Below are 19,427 nucleotides of genomic sequence, written 5' to 3' on the forward strand. Positions count from 1 at the left end.
TGTTGTGCATTCTGTGGGTTTGGAGAAAGGTATAATGGCATTTATCCATCATTATAACACACAGAGCATTTTCACTGCCCTAAAAATCCTCTGTGCTCCCCACCCGTCCCTCGGAAACCACTGATCTTTTTATTGTCTCTGTAGATCTGTACCATAGTTTGTCCATTTACCTATTGAAGGACCCTTTGCTTGCTTCCAATTTTTGACAATTAAGAATAAAGCTACTATAGGGGCGCCTGGGTGGCTCAGTTGTTGGGCATCTGCCTTCAGCTCAGGGCGTGATCCTGGTGTTATGGGATCGAGCCCCCACATCAGGCTCCTCCGCTGGGAGCCTGCTTCTTCCTAACCCACTCCTCTTGCTTGTGTTCCCTCTCTCTCTGGCTGTCTCTCTGTCAAATAAATAAATAAATAATCTTAAAAAAAAAAAAAGAATAAAGCTACTATAAACATCTGTGTGCAGGTTTTTATGTGGACATAAATGTGCAACTCCTTTGGATAAATACCAAGGAGCATGACTGCTGCCTGGTATGGTAAGAGCATGTTTAGTTTTGTAAGAAAACAGCAAACTCTTCCCAAGTGGTTGTACCATTTTGCATGCCCACCAACAATGAATGGAAGTTCCGGTTGCTCCACACCCTCACCAGCATTTGGTGATGTCAGTGCTCCAGGGTGGGCTGTTCTGGTAGATGTGCAGTGGTGTCTCGTTGTTTTAATTTGCTTTTCTCTGACAACATCTGATGTTCAACATCTTTTCATATGCTTATTCACCATCCATATACCTTCTTTGGTGAGGTGTCTCTTAAGATCTTTGGCTCATTTTTCATTTGGGTTGTTTGTTATCTTATTGGTGAGCTGTAAGCGTTCTCTGTATACTTGGGATAATAGTCCTATATCAGATATGTCTTTTACAAATATCTTTGTTCAGTCTGTAGCCTATATTCCATTCTCTTGATATTGTCTTTCACAGAGCAGTTGTTTTTAATTTTAATTTTAATAAGTTAATCACTAATGATTAAATCATTTACATAAATTTATTTCTTTCATGGATTGTGTGTTTGGTGTTGGTATCACAATACCCAAGTTCCTGTAGGTTTTCTCCTATGTCATCTTCTACAATATTTGCAGTGTTTTTTCTTTTACATTTAGGTCTGTGCCCCATTTTGAGTTAATTTTTTCGAAAGGTCTGTATCTAGATCTTTTTTTTTTTTTTGGTCTGTGGATGTCTAATTATTGCAGCACCATTTGTTGAAGATTTGCTCCATTGTGTTGCCTTTGCTCCTCTGTCAAAGATCAGTTGACTATATTTTTGGGGGTCTCTTTCTGGTCTCCCTATTCTGTTCCGTTGATCTGTTTGTCTTTTCTTTTGCCCATACAACACTGTTTTGATTACTGTGATTTTATAGTAAGTCTTAAAGTCAGGTTGTGTCAGTCCTTTGTCTTCCTCCTTCAATGTTCTGTTGGCTATTATGGGTCCTTTGCCTCTCCATTTAACCTTTAGAATTAGTTTGCCGATATCCATAAAATAACTTGCTGGGATTTTCGTTGGGATTGTAGTGAATCTATAGATCAAGTTAGGAAGAACTGACATGTTGACAATATTTAGTCTTCCTATCCGAAAACATAGAATATCTCTCTATTTAGATTATCTCTTTGATTTCATTCATCTGAATATTGTAGTTTTCCTCATACAGATCCTGTATGAATTTTGTTAGATTTATACCTAAGTATTTCATTTTGGGGGGGTGCTGATAATAAATGGTGTTGTGTTTTTAATTTCAAATTTTAGTTTATTGAGATATAGGAAAGAAATTTACTTTTTAAGTATTAACCTTGTATCTTGCAACCTTGCTTTTAATCACTTATTAATTCCAGGTATTTTTGTCAATTCTTTTGGATTTTTGTACATAGATAATCATGTCATCTTTGAACAGTAGTTTTATGTTTCCCTTCCTCAGCTGTATACATTTCACTTCCTTTTCTTGACTTATTCCGTTAGCAAGGACTTCCAGTTGCTGAAAAGAAGTGGTAAAAGAGGACTTTCTTCACAGATTATTACAGAAATTGTAATAACCACAGTCAATAAAAAACCAGTGGGAGAAAAAAACAAAGAAACAAGAGGGCATCCTTATATTTTTACCCAATCTTAGTAGGAAAGCTTGGAGTTTCTCACCATTTAGTATGATATTAGCAGTAGCTTTTTGTAGATATTCTTTATCAAGCTGAGATAGTTCCCCTCCATTCCTAGTTTACTGTGAGTTTTTATCATGAATGGTGGTTGGATTTTATCAAATGCTTTTTCTGTGATTTTCTGTCTATTAATGTGATAGATTAATTGTAGAATGTTGAACCAGCCTTGCAAGCCTGGGATAAGTCCCATTCGGTCATGGTGTATAACTCTCTTTATACATTGCTGGATTCAGTTTGCTAATATTCTGTGCTCATGAGAGACAGTGGTTGGTAGTCCTCTTGTAATGTCTTCTTCTGGTGTTGGTATGAGGTTAGTGATGGCCTCATAGAATGAGTTAGGAAATATTCTCTCTGCTTCTATCGTCAGAAAGAGATTGAAAATAGAGATTTGGTATAATTTCTTCCTTAAATGTTTGGTAGAATTCACCAGAGAACTCATCTGGGCCTGGTGTGTTCTGTTTTAGAAGGCTATTAATTATTGATTCAATTTCTTTAATAGATAAAGGCGTATATTCAAATTGCCTGTTTCTTCCTGAGTAAGTTTTGGCAGATTGTGTCTTTCAAAGAATTGGTCCATTTCATCTAGGCTGTCAAACTTGTGGGCATAGAGTTGTTCATAATATTCCTTTATTATCCTTTTAATTTTGGTGGGATCCCTACTGGTGTCTGTTCTTTCATTTGTGATATTAGTAATTTGTATCCCTTCTCTCTGTTTTTTTCTTTAGTTAACCTGGCTAGAAGCTTATTGATTATTGTGTTTTCAAATTCATTTAGTTCAAAATATTTAAAAATGTCTCTTGAGATTTCTTCTTTGACCAGTTTGTTATTTAGAAGTATGTTTTTAGTTTCCCTGTATTTTGGGATTTTCCAGTTACCTTTCTATTATTGATTTCTGGTTTAATTCCATTGTGGTCTACAAGCAGAAATTGATTTCTATTCTTTTAAATTTGTTTTTTGGTTTTTTGTTTTGTTTTGTTTTTTAAAGATTTTATTTGTTTGTTTGTTTGTTTGTTTGTTTGTTTGAGAGAGAGCACAAGCAGGGGGATGGGCAGAGGGAGAAGGAGAAGCAGACTCCTCGCTGAGCAGGGAGCCCGATGTGGGGCTCCATCCCAGGACCCTGAGCTGAAGGCAGGCACTTAACCCACTGAGCCACCCAGGCGTGCCTCTTTTAAGTTTGTTAAGATGTGTTTTATGGTCCAGAATGTAGTCTATCTTAGTAAATGTTCCATGTGAGTTTGAGAAAAATGTGTATTTTGCTGTTGTTGGATGAAGTTTTCTGTAGATATCAGTTATATTCAGGTGATTGATGGTGTTATTGAGTCAACTGTGTCCTTATTGGTTTTCTGCCTGCTGGATCTGTCCATCTTTGAGGGATGGGTGTTAAAGTCCCCAACTGTGATAGTGGTTTCACCTGTTTCTCCTTTTAAGTTTTTACCTTGCATAGTTTGACGCTCATTGTTAGGGGCATGCATACATGTTAAGTAAGAATTATTATGTCTTCTTGGAGAATTTATATTTATATAAATATATTATTGTGTAGGCCCTTCTTTATCCCTAACTTTTCTTACTTTGAAGTCCTGCTGTGTCTGAAATTAATATAGCTATTCCTGCTTTCTTTTGATTAGTGTTAGCATGGTCTATTTTTCTCCGTCAATTACTTTTAATCTGTATGTCTTTATATTTTAAAGTGGTTTTCTTATAGTTAACATGTAATTGGGTTGTGTGTTTTAATCCACTCTGAAATCTGCCTTTTAATTGGTGCATTTAGACCATTGACATTAAAAGTGTTATTGATATAGTTAGATTAATATCTAACATATTTGTTACTGTTTTCTTTTCCTCGTCCTTGTTCTTTGTTCCTGTTTTTATCTTTCACTCTTTTTCTGCCTTCTGTGGTTTTATTATTTATTATTTTTTTATTTTTTTAAAGATTTTATTTATTTATTTGACAGAGAGTATAAATGGGGGAGCAGCAGGAAGAGGGAGAAGCAGGCTCCCACTGAGCAGAGAGCCCAACATGGGGCTCAATCCCAGGACCCTGGGATGGTGACCTGAGCTGAAGGCAGGTGACTGGGATCATGACCTGCTTTATGGAATGAGCCACCCAGGCGCCCGCCTTTTGTGGTTTTAATTGACCATTTATTATGATTCCATTTTCTTTCCTTTCTTAGCATATCAATTATACTTTTGTTTGTTTGTTTGCTTTCTTTATTGGTTGCCCTGGAGTTTGGAATATACACTTATAACTAATCCAGGTCCACTTCATTTTTTTTTTTAAGATTTATTTATTTATCTGGGGGGGGGGACATGTGCAAGCAGTGGGGAGGGGCAGAGGGAGAGTGAGAGAATCTCCAGCAGACTCCCTGCTGAGCGTGGAGCGCAACACGGGGCTCAGTCTCATGACCCTGAGATCATAACCTGAGCCAAACAAGAGTTGGACTCCTAACCAACTAAGCCACCCAGGCACCCCAATCCAGGTCCACTTTCAAATAAACTGTACCACTTCATGGATAGTGCGAAGTACCATATAATAACGAAATCCTAATTCCTTCCTGTAGTCCCGTGTATCATTGCTGTCATTCATTCCAGTTAAATATAAGAATACATAAGCCTATCCATATATTCATAAAGCATATACATTAAGCATACATAACTGAATGTACTGTTACTATTATTTTGGCAACAAATCTCCTCAATTTTTATTGTCTGAGAAAGTCTATTTTTCCTTCATTTTTGATGGGTAATTTTACAGGGTACAGAATTGTAAGTTGGTGGTTTACTTCTCTCAACACTTTAAATATTTCACTTCACTCTCGCTTGTGTGATTACTGAGAAGTCAATGCAATTCTTAGCTTTGTTTCTCTTTAAGTATGGTGTTCTTTTTTTTTTTTTTTTTTTTTTTTTTTTTTTTTTACTTCTCTCAGACTTTTTTTTCTTTATTTTTGATTTTTCTGTAGATCTGCCTAGCTAGTTGTTTTGGGCATTTATCCTGCTTCGAGTTCTCTGAGTTTTGTGGATCTGTGGCTTGGTCTCTGACATTCATTTGAGGAAATTCTCAGTCATTATTGTTTCCAATATTTCCCTCTATTCCCTTTTGTTCTTTCTTCTCTTTCTGGTAATTCCATTACACATGTTACACCTTTTGTAGTTGTCCCACAGACCTTGGCTATTCTGTTGTTTTTAAAGAAAATCTTTGTTGGAGCACTTGGGTGGTTCAGTTGGTTAAGCATCTGCCCTTGGCTGAGGTCATGATCCCAAGGTCCTGGGACCCAGCCCTGCATCGGGCTCCCTGCTCAGCGGGAAGCCTGCTTCTCCCTCTCCCTCTCCCTTCCGTACCCCCTGTTTGTGTGCTCTCTCCTTCTCTGTCAAATAAATGGATAAAATCTAAAGTTTTTTTAAAAAAGTCTTCGTTTTCCAGTTTTTGAGGATTCTGTTAATGTGTTCTCCAGTTCAGAGCTGCTTTCCTCAGCTGTGTCCAGTCGACGAGGAGCCTATCACAGGCATTCTTCATTTCCTTTACAGCGTTTTTTAATCTCTAGCATTTCTTTCTGGTTCTCTGTTAGGATTTCCATCTCTCTTTTTACTTTGCTCATCTGTTCTTGCATGCCGCCTACCTTTTCCATGAGGGCCCCTAGCATATTAGTCATAGTTGTTTTAAATTTCCAGTGTGATAATTCTGACATTCCTGCCAAGTCTGGTTCTGATGCTCGCCCTGTTTCTTCGAACTGTATTTTGCCTTTTGATATGCCTTTTGACTTTTTCTTGGTAGTCATATATGATGTCCTGGGTAAAAGGAACTGCTGTAAGTAGGCTTTTAGTAATGTGATGATGCGGTATGGGGGAGAGGAAGTGTTCTGCAGTCCTGTGATTAGGTCTCAGTCTTTTAGGGAGCCTGGGTCTCTGGTCTTTGAGCTTCGCTGTGTTTCCCAGTTTCTCCCTCCTGCCTGAGGTGGGACGGGATGGCTCTAGGGCACTGGGGTGGGGTATTTCCCAGCTCCCAGCCCAGTTAGGCTGGAGCTTGACTCCAGCAGATAAAGCTCTGATGAAGTGGTTACCCCTGAGGGCAGGCCTTGTTAGGAACACAGTGCTCGAACCTATTTAAAAATGGTCCCTTTTCCCTTCCCCACCAGAAGCAGGAGGGGATTTTTCTCGAGTGTTTACTGTGAGCCTCTGAGTTCCCCAGGATAAATCTGACAATATTGTGAGCCTCCCGATGATTAGATCCTCCTGGAATTCTGAACTCTGAGAGTTGTCCACAATGATCCTCCAGCAAATTGTCGGTCAGAGTTCATGTTTTTCTGCCCTGGCTGTGGTTTCCGCAAGCCTTCTGCTGGTTAGTCTCTTCTCGGACAAATCACAGGTCCACGTGCTTGCCTGTCTATGTCTCTAATCCTGGGGCATCAGTTTGCCTCTGTCCTCCTCTCTCTTTTGGATCCAAGAAGAATTGTTGATTTTTCAGTCTGTTCAGCTTCTTACATGTGAAACCAGGACTCGAAAGTCCCCATGTAAGATCTTTAAAACATCTGTACAATTTAAAAGTAATAATAAGACAAATAACTGAGTACACTCCTGATTTTCTTACCTCTTTTGTCTGATTTTACTTTTGTTTTGTCTTATTGCTCTAATTTTAGGGAAGTTTCCTTGATGTTTTCTTCTATTGAGTTTATAATTTATGCTCTCATAATTTTAATGTTTAGAAGCTCTCCCTCCCTTCGAGTATTGTCCTTATTTCAGTGTGCAATATTTTATCTCTGAGGACATTAATTACATTTTTTTTTAAACTTCTCCATGGAAAATATTTCTTTTTTATCTCTCCCAGGTTGTTTTGGAGTCTGGGTTTCAGATTAGATTCCTTTCTTGAGTGTTTGGTAATTGTTGTATACTCATAATGAAGAATTGAAAACTAGAACGTTATTTGAAAGCTTCATGTGTGGTGGGTCTTAATGACAGTGGTGACGTATTATGTATTACGCTTCCCTTTTGGAGGGCTGCTCACATCTCCTGGAGAAGACTCCTTCATACCGTACGGGGGAAACTTCTATTGGCTAAGGATTCTGTCTTCTTGCGTCTCCTAGGTCAAATGCTTGGATCAGCTTTGTAACTTCTAAATTTTTGCGGCTGTTGACTTTTCTGTTCTTCTTGCCCTTGTGACTTTAGGTTCTCTTTTCTCTCCTTCCATAATATGGTAGCATATCAAGATAACAATGTAATTAACTAAAACTATTTAAAATCTTTTTAGGGGGGTGCCTGGCTCGCTCAGTCAGTAGAGCATGTTTGTCTTGATCTCATGGTCAAGAGTTCAAGCCCCATGTTGGGCGTGGAGCCCACTTTAAAAAAAACAAATCTTTTTGTGGGTCTTTTTGTCCTTAGGGTAATCCCATTAGGGATGTCCAATCAAATTAAGGAGCTTTAAAGTCACTTGAAAAGATTCCCTTCTAGTCATGCCACTGACAAGTTGACACATGTTTATGTGTGACAAAAGATGATGACTGTTCTGCTTCATTTCACTTTTCATTTCTAGGGATTATTTTTTCCTTTTGATTTTATTTTGTTTCATGATTATGTATGACTCCAAACTCAAAGCTACAAAATGAAGTATACTTAGTGAAATGAGGCTTCTCTCCTTGCATCTACCTTTTTCCCTTCATTACCATATCAGGAGCTATTGTCTTTAAAATAGGTACCTTCCTTCCTCACTTCTCTTTATTCTCTTACCCTGATTTATTTTCCTTTATGTATATTTTTAAATATTTATATTATTTATTTATTTTTAGAGAGGAGAGCGTGGAGCCTGATGCAGGGCTCGATCCCATGACCCCAAGATCGTGACCTGAGCCGTAATCAAGAGTTAGGTGCTTGACTGGCTGAGCCTCCCAGGCGGCCCTATTTTCCTTTATATTTCTTATCATGCCTGACACCATTACCTTCTTTCATTACTAGAATGAAAGCTTTGTGAGAGCAGGGACTTGAGATGTGCTAAACTAAATGCATCGCTCAATTCTTATTTAGGGCCATTCAGAGGGATATTTGTGTTTGTTTTCTTTTTTTCCCTTTTTGAGTATGGGTTAGCAGTGTAACCTATACTTTTCTTTTTAAAAACGTATTTGGTCAACACTGCTATTTCATATCAACACATTGATTATGCCTGTGTAGCCATTTGAAATCACACAGGCAATGTGATATAATGAACATACCAGTGACAAGAATGAGTGGCCCCTGCATTCTGATCTCAGCTCTGTTCCCATATATAGATGATACCGGAGTAGGTGAAGACGGCCTGTGATGTGTGCTACCGCACCTGAGAGGCCCCGGCCTCGACAGTGTCTTGTTCAAGGACCCATGCGAGACAAGGAGTGTTATGCAGGATGGGGGTGCTCCAACATTGGGGTGAACTAGACTTTGCTTACAGTCAGTTGTACTAGAATGTGGCATGTGTGTTCCTAAAAGTTACCACTCTCTGAAAAAACTGTTCAATAAAAAAGAGTTTATGGGCAAATTGGAATTAGGGGCATAACACTCAAAGACATTGGTGAGTGACGTATTAAAAGGAACATGATAAAAACGTTAGCACAGTTTTTGCCATGCAGGTTAAATGGTGAAGAAATGCATAACACTGAAATAAAGATGACACTTTACCTTGGAAAGACCCGATGTTTGTAGCAGTGGGCACTGAAGGGTTACAGCCTGTGAATTCAGCTGGGTGCAGTGTGTTCAGTGTTTTTCCTCATGGTTTTAACTGCTTTTACTCGTGGAGGAAATTGCATCATAAGCAAGTGGTAAATTAGTGTTGTGCTCAGATTTTCCTAATAATCATGCTGGAACAATTTACATTTTTTAAGCAGGTGGTAGAACAGAACTGATGGTATTTTTCTCTTTCTCCTTTAGACGATATGCCAATGGGAACTGCCGGCAGACGTGCTTCAAATGAGTTTTTGGTGTGTGGAGGGTATGTTTATATATATTAAATTAGAATATTTTTCATATTTTGGTTTTTGTGCGTAACGTTATAGAACTTTGACCATGTTTTTGATTCCAAAATTTATTTTGTTTCACCATTTGTCATTTCTTTTTTTAGACAGTTTAAATTGTAGTAAAAAGCACAAAAAAATCTGTTGCCTTCGCCATTTTGAAGTTCACAGTTCAGTAGCATTAAGTATATTCACAGTGTTGTGCAGTAACTTTTTCCTCTTGCAAAACTAAAACCCAGTACTCATTATGTAAGAGCACACCCCATTTCTCCCACCTCTAGGCGCTGGTGACCACTGTTCTACTTCCTCTCTCTATGAATTTGACTCTTCAGCTACCTCATATAAGGAGAATATACAATAGGTGTCTTTTTGTGACTGGCTTAGTTCAATCATCATCATGTCCTCAGGGTTCATCCATGTTGTAGCATTTGTCAGAATTTCTTTAAGGCTGAACCATATTCCATTCTCTCTCTCTGTATATACTCTGTTTTGTTTATCCATTCATCTGTCAATGGTCAATTGGCTTCTACCTCTGGGCTATTGTGAATAATTCTGCTATAAATGTGAATGTGCAGATACCTGTTTGAGATCCTGCTTTCAATTCTTTTTGATCTATACCCAACGGTGGAGTTGCTGGATCATATGATATTTCTACTTTTAATTTTTTGAGGAGTTGCCATATTGTTTTCCATAGCAGTTGTACCATTTTACATTCCTACCAACAGTGTACAAGGGTTCCAGTTTCTCTGCATCTTCAGCAACACTTGTTATTTCTGTGTTGTTGTTTTTTAAATAATAACCATCTTAATGAGTGTGGGGTGATATCTCATTGTGGTTTTGGTTTGCAATTCTCTAATGATTAGTGGCTTTGAGTGTCTTTTCATATACTTCATGGCCATTTATCTATCATTTGTTGTTGACTTGTAGGAGTTCTTTATGTATTTTGGGTATTAACCCTTTATCAGATAGATATTTTCTCCCATTCCAAAGGTTGTCTTTCCACTCTGTTGGTGTGTCCTTTGAGTGTAGAAGTTTTAGAATTTGATGTAGTCTCATTTGTCTATTTTTTGTTCTGTTGTCTGTGGTTTTGGTGTGATGCGGGAAATCATTGCCATGAAACTTTTCTCCTATGTTTTCTTCTAGGAGTTAAATAATTTTGGGTCTTATATTTAGCTCTTTAATCCATTTTTAGTCAATTGTTGTATATTGTATAAAGCAAGGGTCCAGCTGCATTCTTTGCATATGGATATCTAGTTTTCACGTTTGCTGAAGAGACTGTCTTTTCCCTATCGAGTGGTGTTGGCATCCTTGTCGAAGATCATTTGTCCATATATGCAAGGGTGTGTCTCTGGGCTGTCTGTTCCGTTCTGTTGGTCTGTATGTCTGTGTCTCTGGGCTGTCTGTTCCGTTCTGTTGGTCTGTATGTCTGTGTCTCTGGGCTGTCTGTTCCGTTCTGTTGGTCTGTATGTCTGTGTCTCTGGGCTGTCTATTCCATTCTGTTGGTCTCCATGTCTGTCGTTATGCCAACCACATTGTTTTGATTACTGTAGATTTGAAATCAGGAAGTATGAAACCTCCAGTTTTGTTTTTCTTTTCCAAAATTGTTTTGACTATTCAGGGTCCCTGCAGATTACATATGAACTTCAGGATAGATTTTTCTATTTCTGCAAAAAATGCCACTGAGGTTTTGGTAGGGATGGCACTGATCCGTATAGATCACTTTGGGTGGTATTGACTTCTTAACAGAATTAAATCTTTTAGTCAATGAAGATGGGATGTCTTTTGTAATTTTTTTGGCAATGTTTTATAGTTTCCAATATACAAGTCTTTCACCTCCTTGGTTATATTTATTCCTGTGTATTTTATTCTTTTTGGTACTATTGTGAATGGCATTGTTTTCTTAATTTCTTTTTTGCACTGTTCATTGTTAGTGTATAGAAATGCTACTTATATCTGTGTGTTGATTTCATTCCTGCAACTTTGCTGAATGTATTAGTTCTGATGGTGTTTTGTGTGTGAAATCTTTTGGGTCTTGTGAACAGAAATAATTTTACTTCATCCATTCTAATTCGAATGCCTTTTATTTTTCTTGCTTGATTGCTCTGGTTAGGAATTCTGTGTAGAAGTGGTGAGAACAAGCATCCTTGTCTTCTGATCATAGTCTTTGACCATTGAGTATGATATTAGTTATGGGCTTTTTATATATGGTGTTTTTTAGGTCAAGGTAATTTTTTTCAATTTTCCTGGTTTGTTGAATGCTTTTTATCATTAAAGGATGTTGGGGTTTTGTCAAATGCTTTTTCTGCATGAATTGACATGGTCATGTTTTTATCTTTCATTCCATTAATGTAGGTATCTTATAAATCACATTTGGTCACGGTATATGATCCTTTTAATGTGTTGTTGAATTTGGTTTGCTAGTATTTTGTTAAGGATTTTGCCTCAAATTTCATCAGGAAAATTATTTCCTTTGTTTTGGTAGTATCTGTGTGTGGCTTTGGTATTAGCGTAATGCTGAACTCATGGAAAGAGATTGGGAGTGTTTCCTCCTCTTTAATATTTTGGAAGAGTTTGAGAAGTATTTATGTTAATTCTTTAAGTGTTTGGTAGCATTCACCCATGAAACATTTGGTCTGGAGCTTTTTTTGTTATCGGGAGGTTTTGATTACTGATCCAATCTCCTTACTAGTTATGGGTCTGTTCAAATTTTCTCTTCCTTTATCATGCAATCTTGGTAGGCTATGTGTTTGTAGAAATTTATCCATTTCTTCTAAGTTACCCAATTTGTTGGCAAGCACTTGTTCATAGTACTCTCTTACAATCCGTTTTATTTCCGTGGCATTGGTTGTCATGTTCCTTCTTTAATTTCTGATTTTGAGTCTTCTCTTTTTCTTAGTTAACCTAGCTAAGTGTTGATTTTGTTGGGTTTTTTTTAAATGCCAGCTCTTAGTTTTTCTGTTTTTTTCAATTTTGTTTATCTCTGCTCTAATCTTCATTATTTCCTAATTTTTGTTAGGAAATGGGTTTAGTTTGTATTTTTTCTTTAAGATTTATTTATTTGTTTTTGGGGGGGGCCTGCAAATGAGTGTGAGTGGGGGGAGGGGTAGAGGGAAAGAATATTCAAGCAGACTCCCTGTTGAGAATGGAGCCCAACATGAGGCTTGATCTCACAACCCATGGGATCACAGCCTGAGCCGAAAGCAAGAGTTGGATGCCCAACTGACTGAGCCACCCAGGTGCCCCTAGTTTGTACTTTTTCTAACTTGAGGGGTAAAGTTAAGTTTTTGATTCAAGGTGGGGTTTGTGGTTTGGTTTTTTTTTGGGGGGGGGGGTTCAGGGTTTTTTTAGTGTTAGCATTTACAGCCAAAAACATCTATCTTAGCACTACTTTCACTGTATTCCATAAATTTTGGTACATTGTGTTTAGATTTTTATTTTTCTCAAGATATTTTCTGATTTATTTTGTAATTTCTTCTTTGACCTATTGTTTAAGAGTGTGTTATTTTGTTTCTGTGTATTTGTGATTTTTCTAGTTTTCCTCCTTCTGTTGATTTCTACTTTCTAAACATTATGATGGAAAAGATACTATGTATGATTTCAGTCTTTTAAAATTTTAAGATTTGTTTTGCGCCCTAACATGTGGTCTGTCCTGAAGAATGTTTCATGTGCACTTGAGAAGAATGTGTGTTCTTCTGTTGGTGGTCGGGAGAGTGTTCTGTATGTGTCTGCTACATCCAGCTGATCTAGAATGTTGTCCAAGCTCCGTTTCTCCGTTGCTCGTTCATCTGGTCGTTCTGTCCATTATTGAAAGTGAAGTATCGAATTGTTCGGGTGTTATTGTGACACTATTTCTACCTTCAATTCTGTCAACATTTGCTTCATATATTTGGGAGCACTGATGTTTGGCGTATAAATATTTAAAATTGTTATATTTTCCTGGTTAGTTGACCCTTTAATAATGTCCTTGTCTCTTGTAACAGTGTTTGACTGAAAGTCTCTTTTGTCTGATATTAATATTGCCACTCTTGCTGCTCTCTTTTTTTAAGATTTGGTTCTTTATTTCAGAGAGAGAGAGAAAAAGAGAGGATGCATGTAGAGGGGAGAGGGAGAGACAATCTTAAGCAGGCTCCCAGCTGAGTGTAGAGCCTGACATGGGGCTCAATCTCACGTGAGATCCACGATCCTGAGATCATGACCTGAGCCAAAACCAAGACTTGGATGCTTAACTGACTGCACCACCCAGGCACTCCTGGGATATCTTTTTCAATCCTTTTACTTTCAGCCTAATAGGGGAAGATTTATTATTGCCATTTTGTTACTTTTATGTATGGCTTGTGGCTTTTTTGCCCCTCATTTTCTCTCTTAATACCTTTCTTTGTGCTTTGTTGATCTCGTTGTAGTGACATGCTTTGATTCTTAGTTCCTGTTGTGTATATTCTATAAATATATTCTTTTTGGTTACTTTTGGGACTACATAAAATATCTTTAAGATACAGCAATCCATTTTAAACTGATAACTTCAGTTGCATACAAAACTATACTGTAGAGAGTATGGGAGTATACTTCTCCCCCCCTTGTTATTGATGTCACAAATTGCATATTTATGTGTTGCTAATAATAACAGCTTTATAGCTTTTTTGGTACTTTTATCTCAGACTCTATACAAGAATTGGGACGTGCCGATCTTAAAAGAGAGGGGAAAAGAGTGATAGCAGAACTACATAATGGCTCTGAAAGCTTCTGTTCTGTCATCAGTCTGTTTCTCTCTGCTTTGAGAACAGCGTGTCCCAAATGGGAGCTGCTCTCTCAGCCTACTCCCCAGGGATTGTGGTAGGAGTACACATACCAGGGAGTGTAGAAAGGGGTTCAGAGAAAGGTAGTGAGTATTTTGAAAAAAATAATACTCTTCCATAAGATATTAAGAGCATGTGGAAATGAGTGATTACAAATATATTAAAATTATGCTGTATGCAAAATTAAAATGGTTTGATGTAGGCACAAGGCATATTCCTTACAGAACCATTAAAATGGTGTATCTCCGTGTCCCAGTAACTACCCTCTCATAGGCCAATCCTTGTAATGTTAGTGGTAGTATATCTCATTCTTTCCTTAGAACCTCACTTTTACTGAAATTATTTTGAGATATTTAACTGTATTTCTTTCCAGGAAAATGCCTGACCCCTAGGCAAAAATTATTCATTTCAATAAAATAAAAGTGTATTGTATTTGGGGCAGACTGCTTAGTCTTTCTAGTATTCCATGCAGGTCAAAGATGACTTCCACCCGTGCTGGAGACTCAGGGCAGACACAGACCTTCCCTCTCCTCACCTTGGGCTTAGGGAGTCAGGTGGTGGTGGAATAGTGTGCTTAATTTAAAGCTAGACAGAAAAGTGGCTATAGTGGTCTTAGCTAGCTGGAGCTCTGGGAATTTCTCCAGGGAGGACTTTGTAGACTGAGCAAGGCTGCTTGAAGATTCTGTCCAGAGACCGCATTTCCAGGATACCTACCATGGCTGTTCATCTCCTCATATGCTGGGAGAGGATTGCCTGAGAGTCCCTGAGAGAGGGGCTTTGAATTATGTATGAAGTTGCTAAGTTTACTTCTTAAGCTAGTTTTATTCCACTCCAATTCCCTTTGGTGATTAACAAGTACAGGAAAAATATTAGAACCTGACAATGTATATGTTAAAAAAAAAATTCCTAGATGTACTTGCTTCACCAACAACGTCCTTACTCATTGAATTGAGATAGTAGAAAGATGATATTTCTTCATCCACATTCTGATGCTTGATGGCCGTGCTGGTTGTTCTCTTGGGGGAACTTGGGCTCTCAGGCCTTCGCGGGCTCTGGGTTACAGGCACCATAGTTGGTTAGTGAAGTCTTATAAAGCTGTTTAGTTTCCAGTAGAAGTTTTTTGTTTTAATTTTCAGGTTATAGATCAACTTCACAGTCAGGTATATAGATATTAAAAACACAAATCATTGTATTTGAAAGATATTTACTGTTACACTTGACACTAATATAACATTGTGTGTCAACTATGCTTCAATATAGAAGGATGGCTGGATAAATAAATACATGATACTTGATGGAAATGACCTAAATGAAAAATAGAGCTAATAGACTAGGAACTAGAAACAACAGTCCTGACTATAGTGTGGTTAACACTAAAGGGTTAGTTTTCTTGCAAGATGAGAAGTCAAAATAAACAGTTGTTGCCTTCATTTCTGTGGCTCAAAGAAGTTGTCTCCGATTCTTTTGGCCTGTTCTTCGCGGTTCAAAGGTAGCTGCTGCAGCTCCAGCAAGCACACCCATGTTCTGGGTCGGAGGAAAGAGGAAGAACAGAGAGAAAGCTTCTACTTACATCTTATTGACCAAGAGAGATATGTGGCCACTCATGGCTGCCAAGGAGTCTGGGGTGTGTCATAATTTCATTGAGCAAATCACTACCTTCCATAAAATTTGAGTTCTGCTAGTAAGTGGGTGAATGGATATTGAGCAAAGCAAACTAACATTTCTGTTTTGGATGAGATTTTCTTTAAGTACGAAATACTCTTATGGTTCAAAAAGCTCTAAAGTGACACTTCAGAAAATAATCATACTGTTTGTTCAATAACTAGATCTACAGTCTCTTTTTATCTTGTAATTTGAGGAAAAGTGTTAGATTCATGGGGCTTCTTTAGTATTAGAGAAGGGCAGAAGAATGAAATACATCATCTTTTTTAAGGTGCAGTATTGTCCCTGATGTTTCGATAGGTTGTAAGTTGAATTGAAAGGGCGTATTATTTCTGAATTTAGGAAAAGCAAGGAAGGAGGCTATTACAGAAACCCAACGCTAACACTTCAACATGGGGCCCTCAGATCGGGCATGCGCTTTGAGAGTCGTACAGTGTTATTTTCAATCGTTTTAAAAGCCAGAGTTCTTTGGGAATGCTTACTGCATTCATGACTTTTGTAAACATTCCAGTCATCTTTGCTCTTGAACTTCCTGTTCTTTCACCCAGCATATTTCCCTAGAAATATTTTTTTCCCCTCACATAATAATGAATAGCAGAATATGAGCAGATGAAACTGAGTTTTGCCAACCTACAGACTTCTCCTGTTGTTGTAGAGGAATGTTTTTCCAGTTCTTATTATAATTCTTAGTCCTCAATATGCCTATAAATGCCTGGAGAGTTCTTTAAATGACTAATGTGATTTTTTTTTTGCCTTATTTTTGAGATGATCATTTTTTATTCACTTGGAAGTGATCATTTGGCCTCTTCTAGAATTTTCTCTTAATATCACCAAGGTGTCAAATGAAAGAAAAACAGTCTTACTTGGATTTCTTTCCTTTTTCAATACATTGTGGTTGCAGGCAGTGCCAGCCCACTGTGTCGCCCCACAGTGAGACAGCACCAATACCGGTTCCTACTCAGATAAGGAATTATCAGCGCATCGAGCAGAACCTTACATCTACGGCCAGCTCTGGCACAAATCTGCATGGTTCTCCAAGGTAAGCGAGTATTTTTTTCCCTTCCTCTTCTTTTAAAAATGTTGTTGTTATTGAAACATCTGTTACTTTCCATGGTTGACATAATCTCTTACGTATGTATATAATGGAGGTGTACAAAACCTACCAATAAAAAACTTTTGTAAGAATCTATTTAAGTGATATTTAAGCTTAGCTGGACAATATAGTATGATATGTATATATAATAATTCTTAAGAATTAAGGAAGAACTTGGTAAGATGAAATCTGACTAGTTGGAGCAGATCATTTACATATTATTTATTTCCTCCACATCCTGAAACCCCACTAAGGTAGTAAGAACAAAAAGGTCTAAGTCCACAAAGACAAGGAAGATAAGAATACACTCTCAGTGGATGAGAGATTTCAACACGTTTCTGGAAAACAGAAAAAAAGATGGAAGCGGGGCGCCCCCTGTAGTAGGGCGGACATCAGAGCACCCCACGGTGCCCCCAAGACCCGAGTCCCACAGAGCTCAGGGAGGGCAGGGGTGCAAGTGAGGCATAAGGTTGAAAACAGAGAAGTGCAATCTGGACCAAATAGCAAGAATGCAAACAAAAGAAAACCTATGTAAAAAATGTGTACCCTGAGAACTAGGTTAGAGACTGCATCCGTACATTAGAACAAAATGCTATTGAAAACAATCAAAACCAAAAAGACCTCTTTTTTTTTTTTTTTAAGATTTTATTTATTTATTTGACAGATAGAGACAGCCAGCGAGAGAGGGAACACAAGCAGGGGAGTGGGAGAGGAAGAAGCAGGCTCATAGCGGAGGAGCCTGATGTGGGGCTCGATCCCATAATGCCGGGATCACGCCCTGAGCCGAAGGCAGACGCTTAACCGCTGTGCCACCCAGGCGCCCCCCAAAAAGACCTCTTGGACATTACAAAATATAACAAGCAAATAAAAATAAATGTTGGAAGACAAAATTGAGGCTGTATCTGAAAATAGATGAATCAAACAAAGAAGATGGAAACTATGAATAAAAAATATTCTTCAAGTATTAGTTAATGTAGGCATTCCAGAAAGAACAAGTTGAAGAAAATTTCCAGGAAATAATGAAGAAAAAGTTTTCTAGAATTGGAGAATACAAGATTTAGATTAAAAGGGCCCAGCAAATGCTAGTTCCATGAATGGAAAAAGATTCACACCATCTCGTAGGATGAGATGAAAACTCGTGAGAGCTTTCTACAAAGGACATCTTGGCAAATCTGTGAGATTATTCATGCATATATCTTTTGAACCCAGCACTTTAACTTCTGGTCACTTATTCTGTAGATACAGTCCTTGCCTGGGTAAGAAGTTACATATGTACAGGTTGTTAATTGTTACAATAGCAGAGGGTGAGAAATAAGCCACATGCCCACCAGGAAGTGACTGTGTTATTATCGCCGGTCGATGACAGCGGAGCACCTTCCATAAAGAGGAGGGAAGCGCTCTATGTACTGAGGTAGAAGAATTTCCAAGGTGTATTATAAAATGAAAAAAGCAAAGTGACAGCAGAATTAGCAGTGGTTTTCAAAGTGTGGTTTGTGTGTGGCTCCCTTTCCAAAGGTCTGTGAGGTCAAGACTGTTTTCATGATGATACTGGGACACTGCTTTTTTTCACTATGTCGACGTATGCATTAATGATACAGAAGCAATGCTGTGCAAACTGCTGGTGCCTCAAAATGCATCAAGGCAGGGGCACCCTACTGCACGGTGATTTTTCGTATCTTTTAGCACCACACGTTCGTGGTACCGAGGAATGGCTGTAACGAAGCAGCAGTAAAATTTACTATTTCTCTTTGAGAACCGCAGCCTTGAGTGGCTTGTGGGCAGAAAGCACTTCTGGTGCACATTGGGGTTGTTCTCCTAAGGAGAAGCTCGTGTATGAGTGTTTCAGTTGCAAGTTGAACTAGCCCCGTTTTTCACGGAACACCGTGTTTTCATGAAAGAACAGCTGACAAGCTATCGTTTGTAGGCACTGGGCAGCCATTTTGTTGAAAATGAACTAAGTCTGCCACTCCTGGAAAACAAGTGACATAAAATTTGAGCTCTTGAGCAAAAAATTAGAATTTTTGAAATGTACTCACCACTGTGATCTTGACAGCTTCCGTTATGCCTCAGCGGCCATTTCTGTTAAGGTCTGTGGTGGTACTTTGGCATGGATGTGACTTTTTGATATTTATGATGTGGTCAACATTTGGAATATCTGCATGACTCAGCCAATATTTTTCAAAATACCAGATGTTTAAAAATCCTGCGTGGATAAAAGATGCAGTCCAAGTACGAGACACCTTGCCAAAGATTAGAGCCTAATGTAAAACAGAATTTCATCGGTGTGGTTTCAGATTCCCCAGCGCAGTGATTCTTTCAGAAACGTCCAGGGGCTGAGTTTTGGTGTAGAATTAAAGATCAGTATCTCAAATCTCTGAAAAGGCCTGGTTACGTATCCGCGTAAGGCTGGGTTTTCGTCATGTGCATCCCCCGTAGACTGTGCTGCATAAAGATGGGGTGCAGAAACACGCGTGAGAATCCAACTATTGAGACCGGCACTAGAGATCTAGCAAAATGTAAAACAATGTCGTGTTTCTCAAGAATTTATTTTGTTTGGAAGATATAATTAATTTTCATAATGTAACATTACATGTAATAAGTTTGTTTTAATGAATTATTAATGACCAAATTTTTTCATTTTTAACTTCTCATGCAGTAAATATCAATAGATACAAGTTTCATAAATAAAAACTCTGGGATAGGGTTGCCTGAGTGGCTCGGTCA

At 38.1% G+C, this 19,427-nt stretch overlaps 1 protein-coding gene across 4 annotated transcripts in view; it reads left to right on the plus strand.

Moving 5' to 3' along the window:
- Positions 1–19,427, plus strand: part of ULK2 (unc-51 like autophagy activating kinase 2) — a 77,368-nt gene that overhangs the window by 36,336 nt on the left and 21,605 nt on the right. For all 4 annotated transcript variants that reach the window (XR_005834749.1, XR_005834748.1, XM_040630113.1 and 1 more), the window contains exons 14-15: positions 9,073–9,133; positions 16,512–16,649. Coding sequence is in view for 2 of the 4 variants with exons in the window: in XM_040630113.1 (XP_040486047.1) it covers positions 9,073–9,133; positions 16,512–16,649 (199 nt within the window). In the remaining 2 variants the exon portion in view is untranslated. The remainder of the gene's footprint in view (positions 1–9,072; positions 9,134–16,511; positions 16,650–19,427) is intronic.

This window comes from Ursus maritimus, unplaced genomic scaffold (assembly GCF_017311325.1).
Source record: "Ursus maritimus isolate PB19 unplaced genomic scaffold, ASM1731132v1 scaffold_14, whole genome shotgun sequence".
Taxonomy (NCBI): domain Eukaryota; kingdom Metazoa; phylum Chordata; class Mammalia; order Carnivora; family Ursidae; genus Ursus; species Ursus maritimus.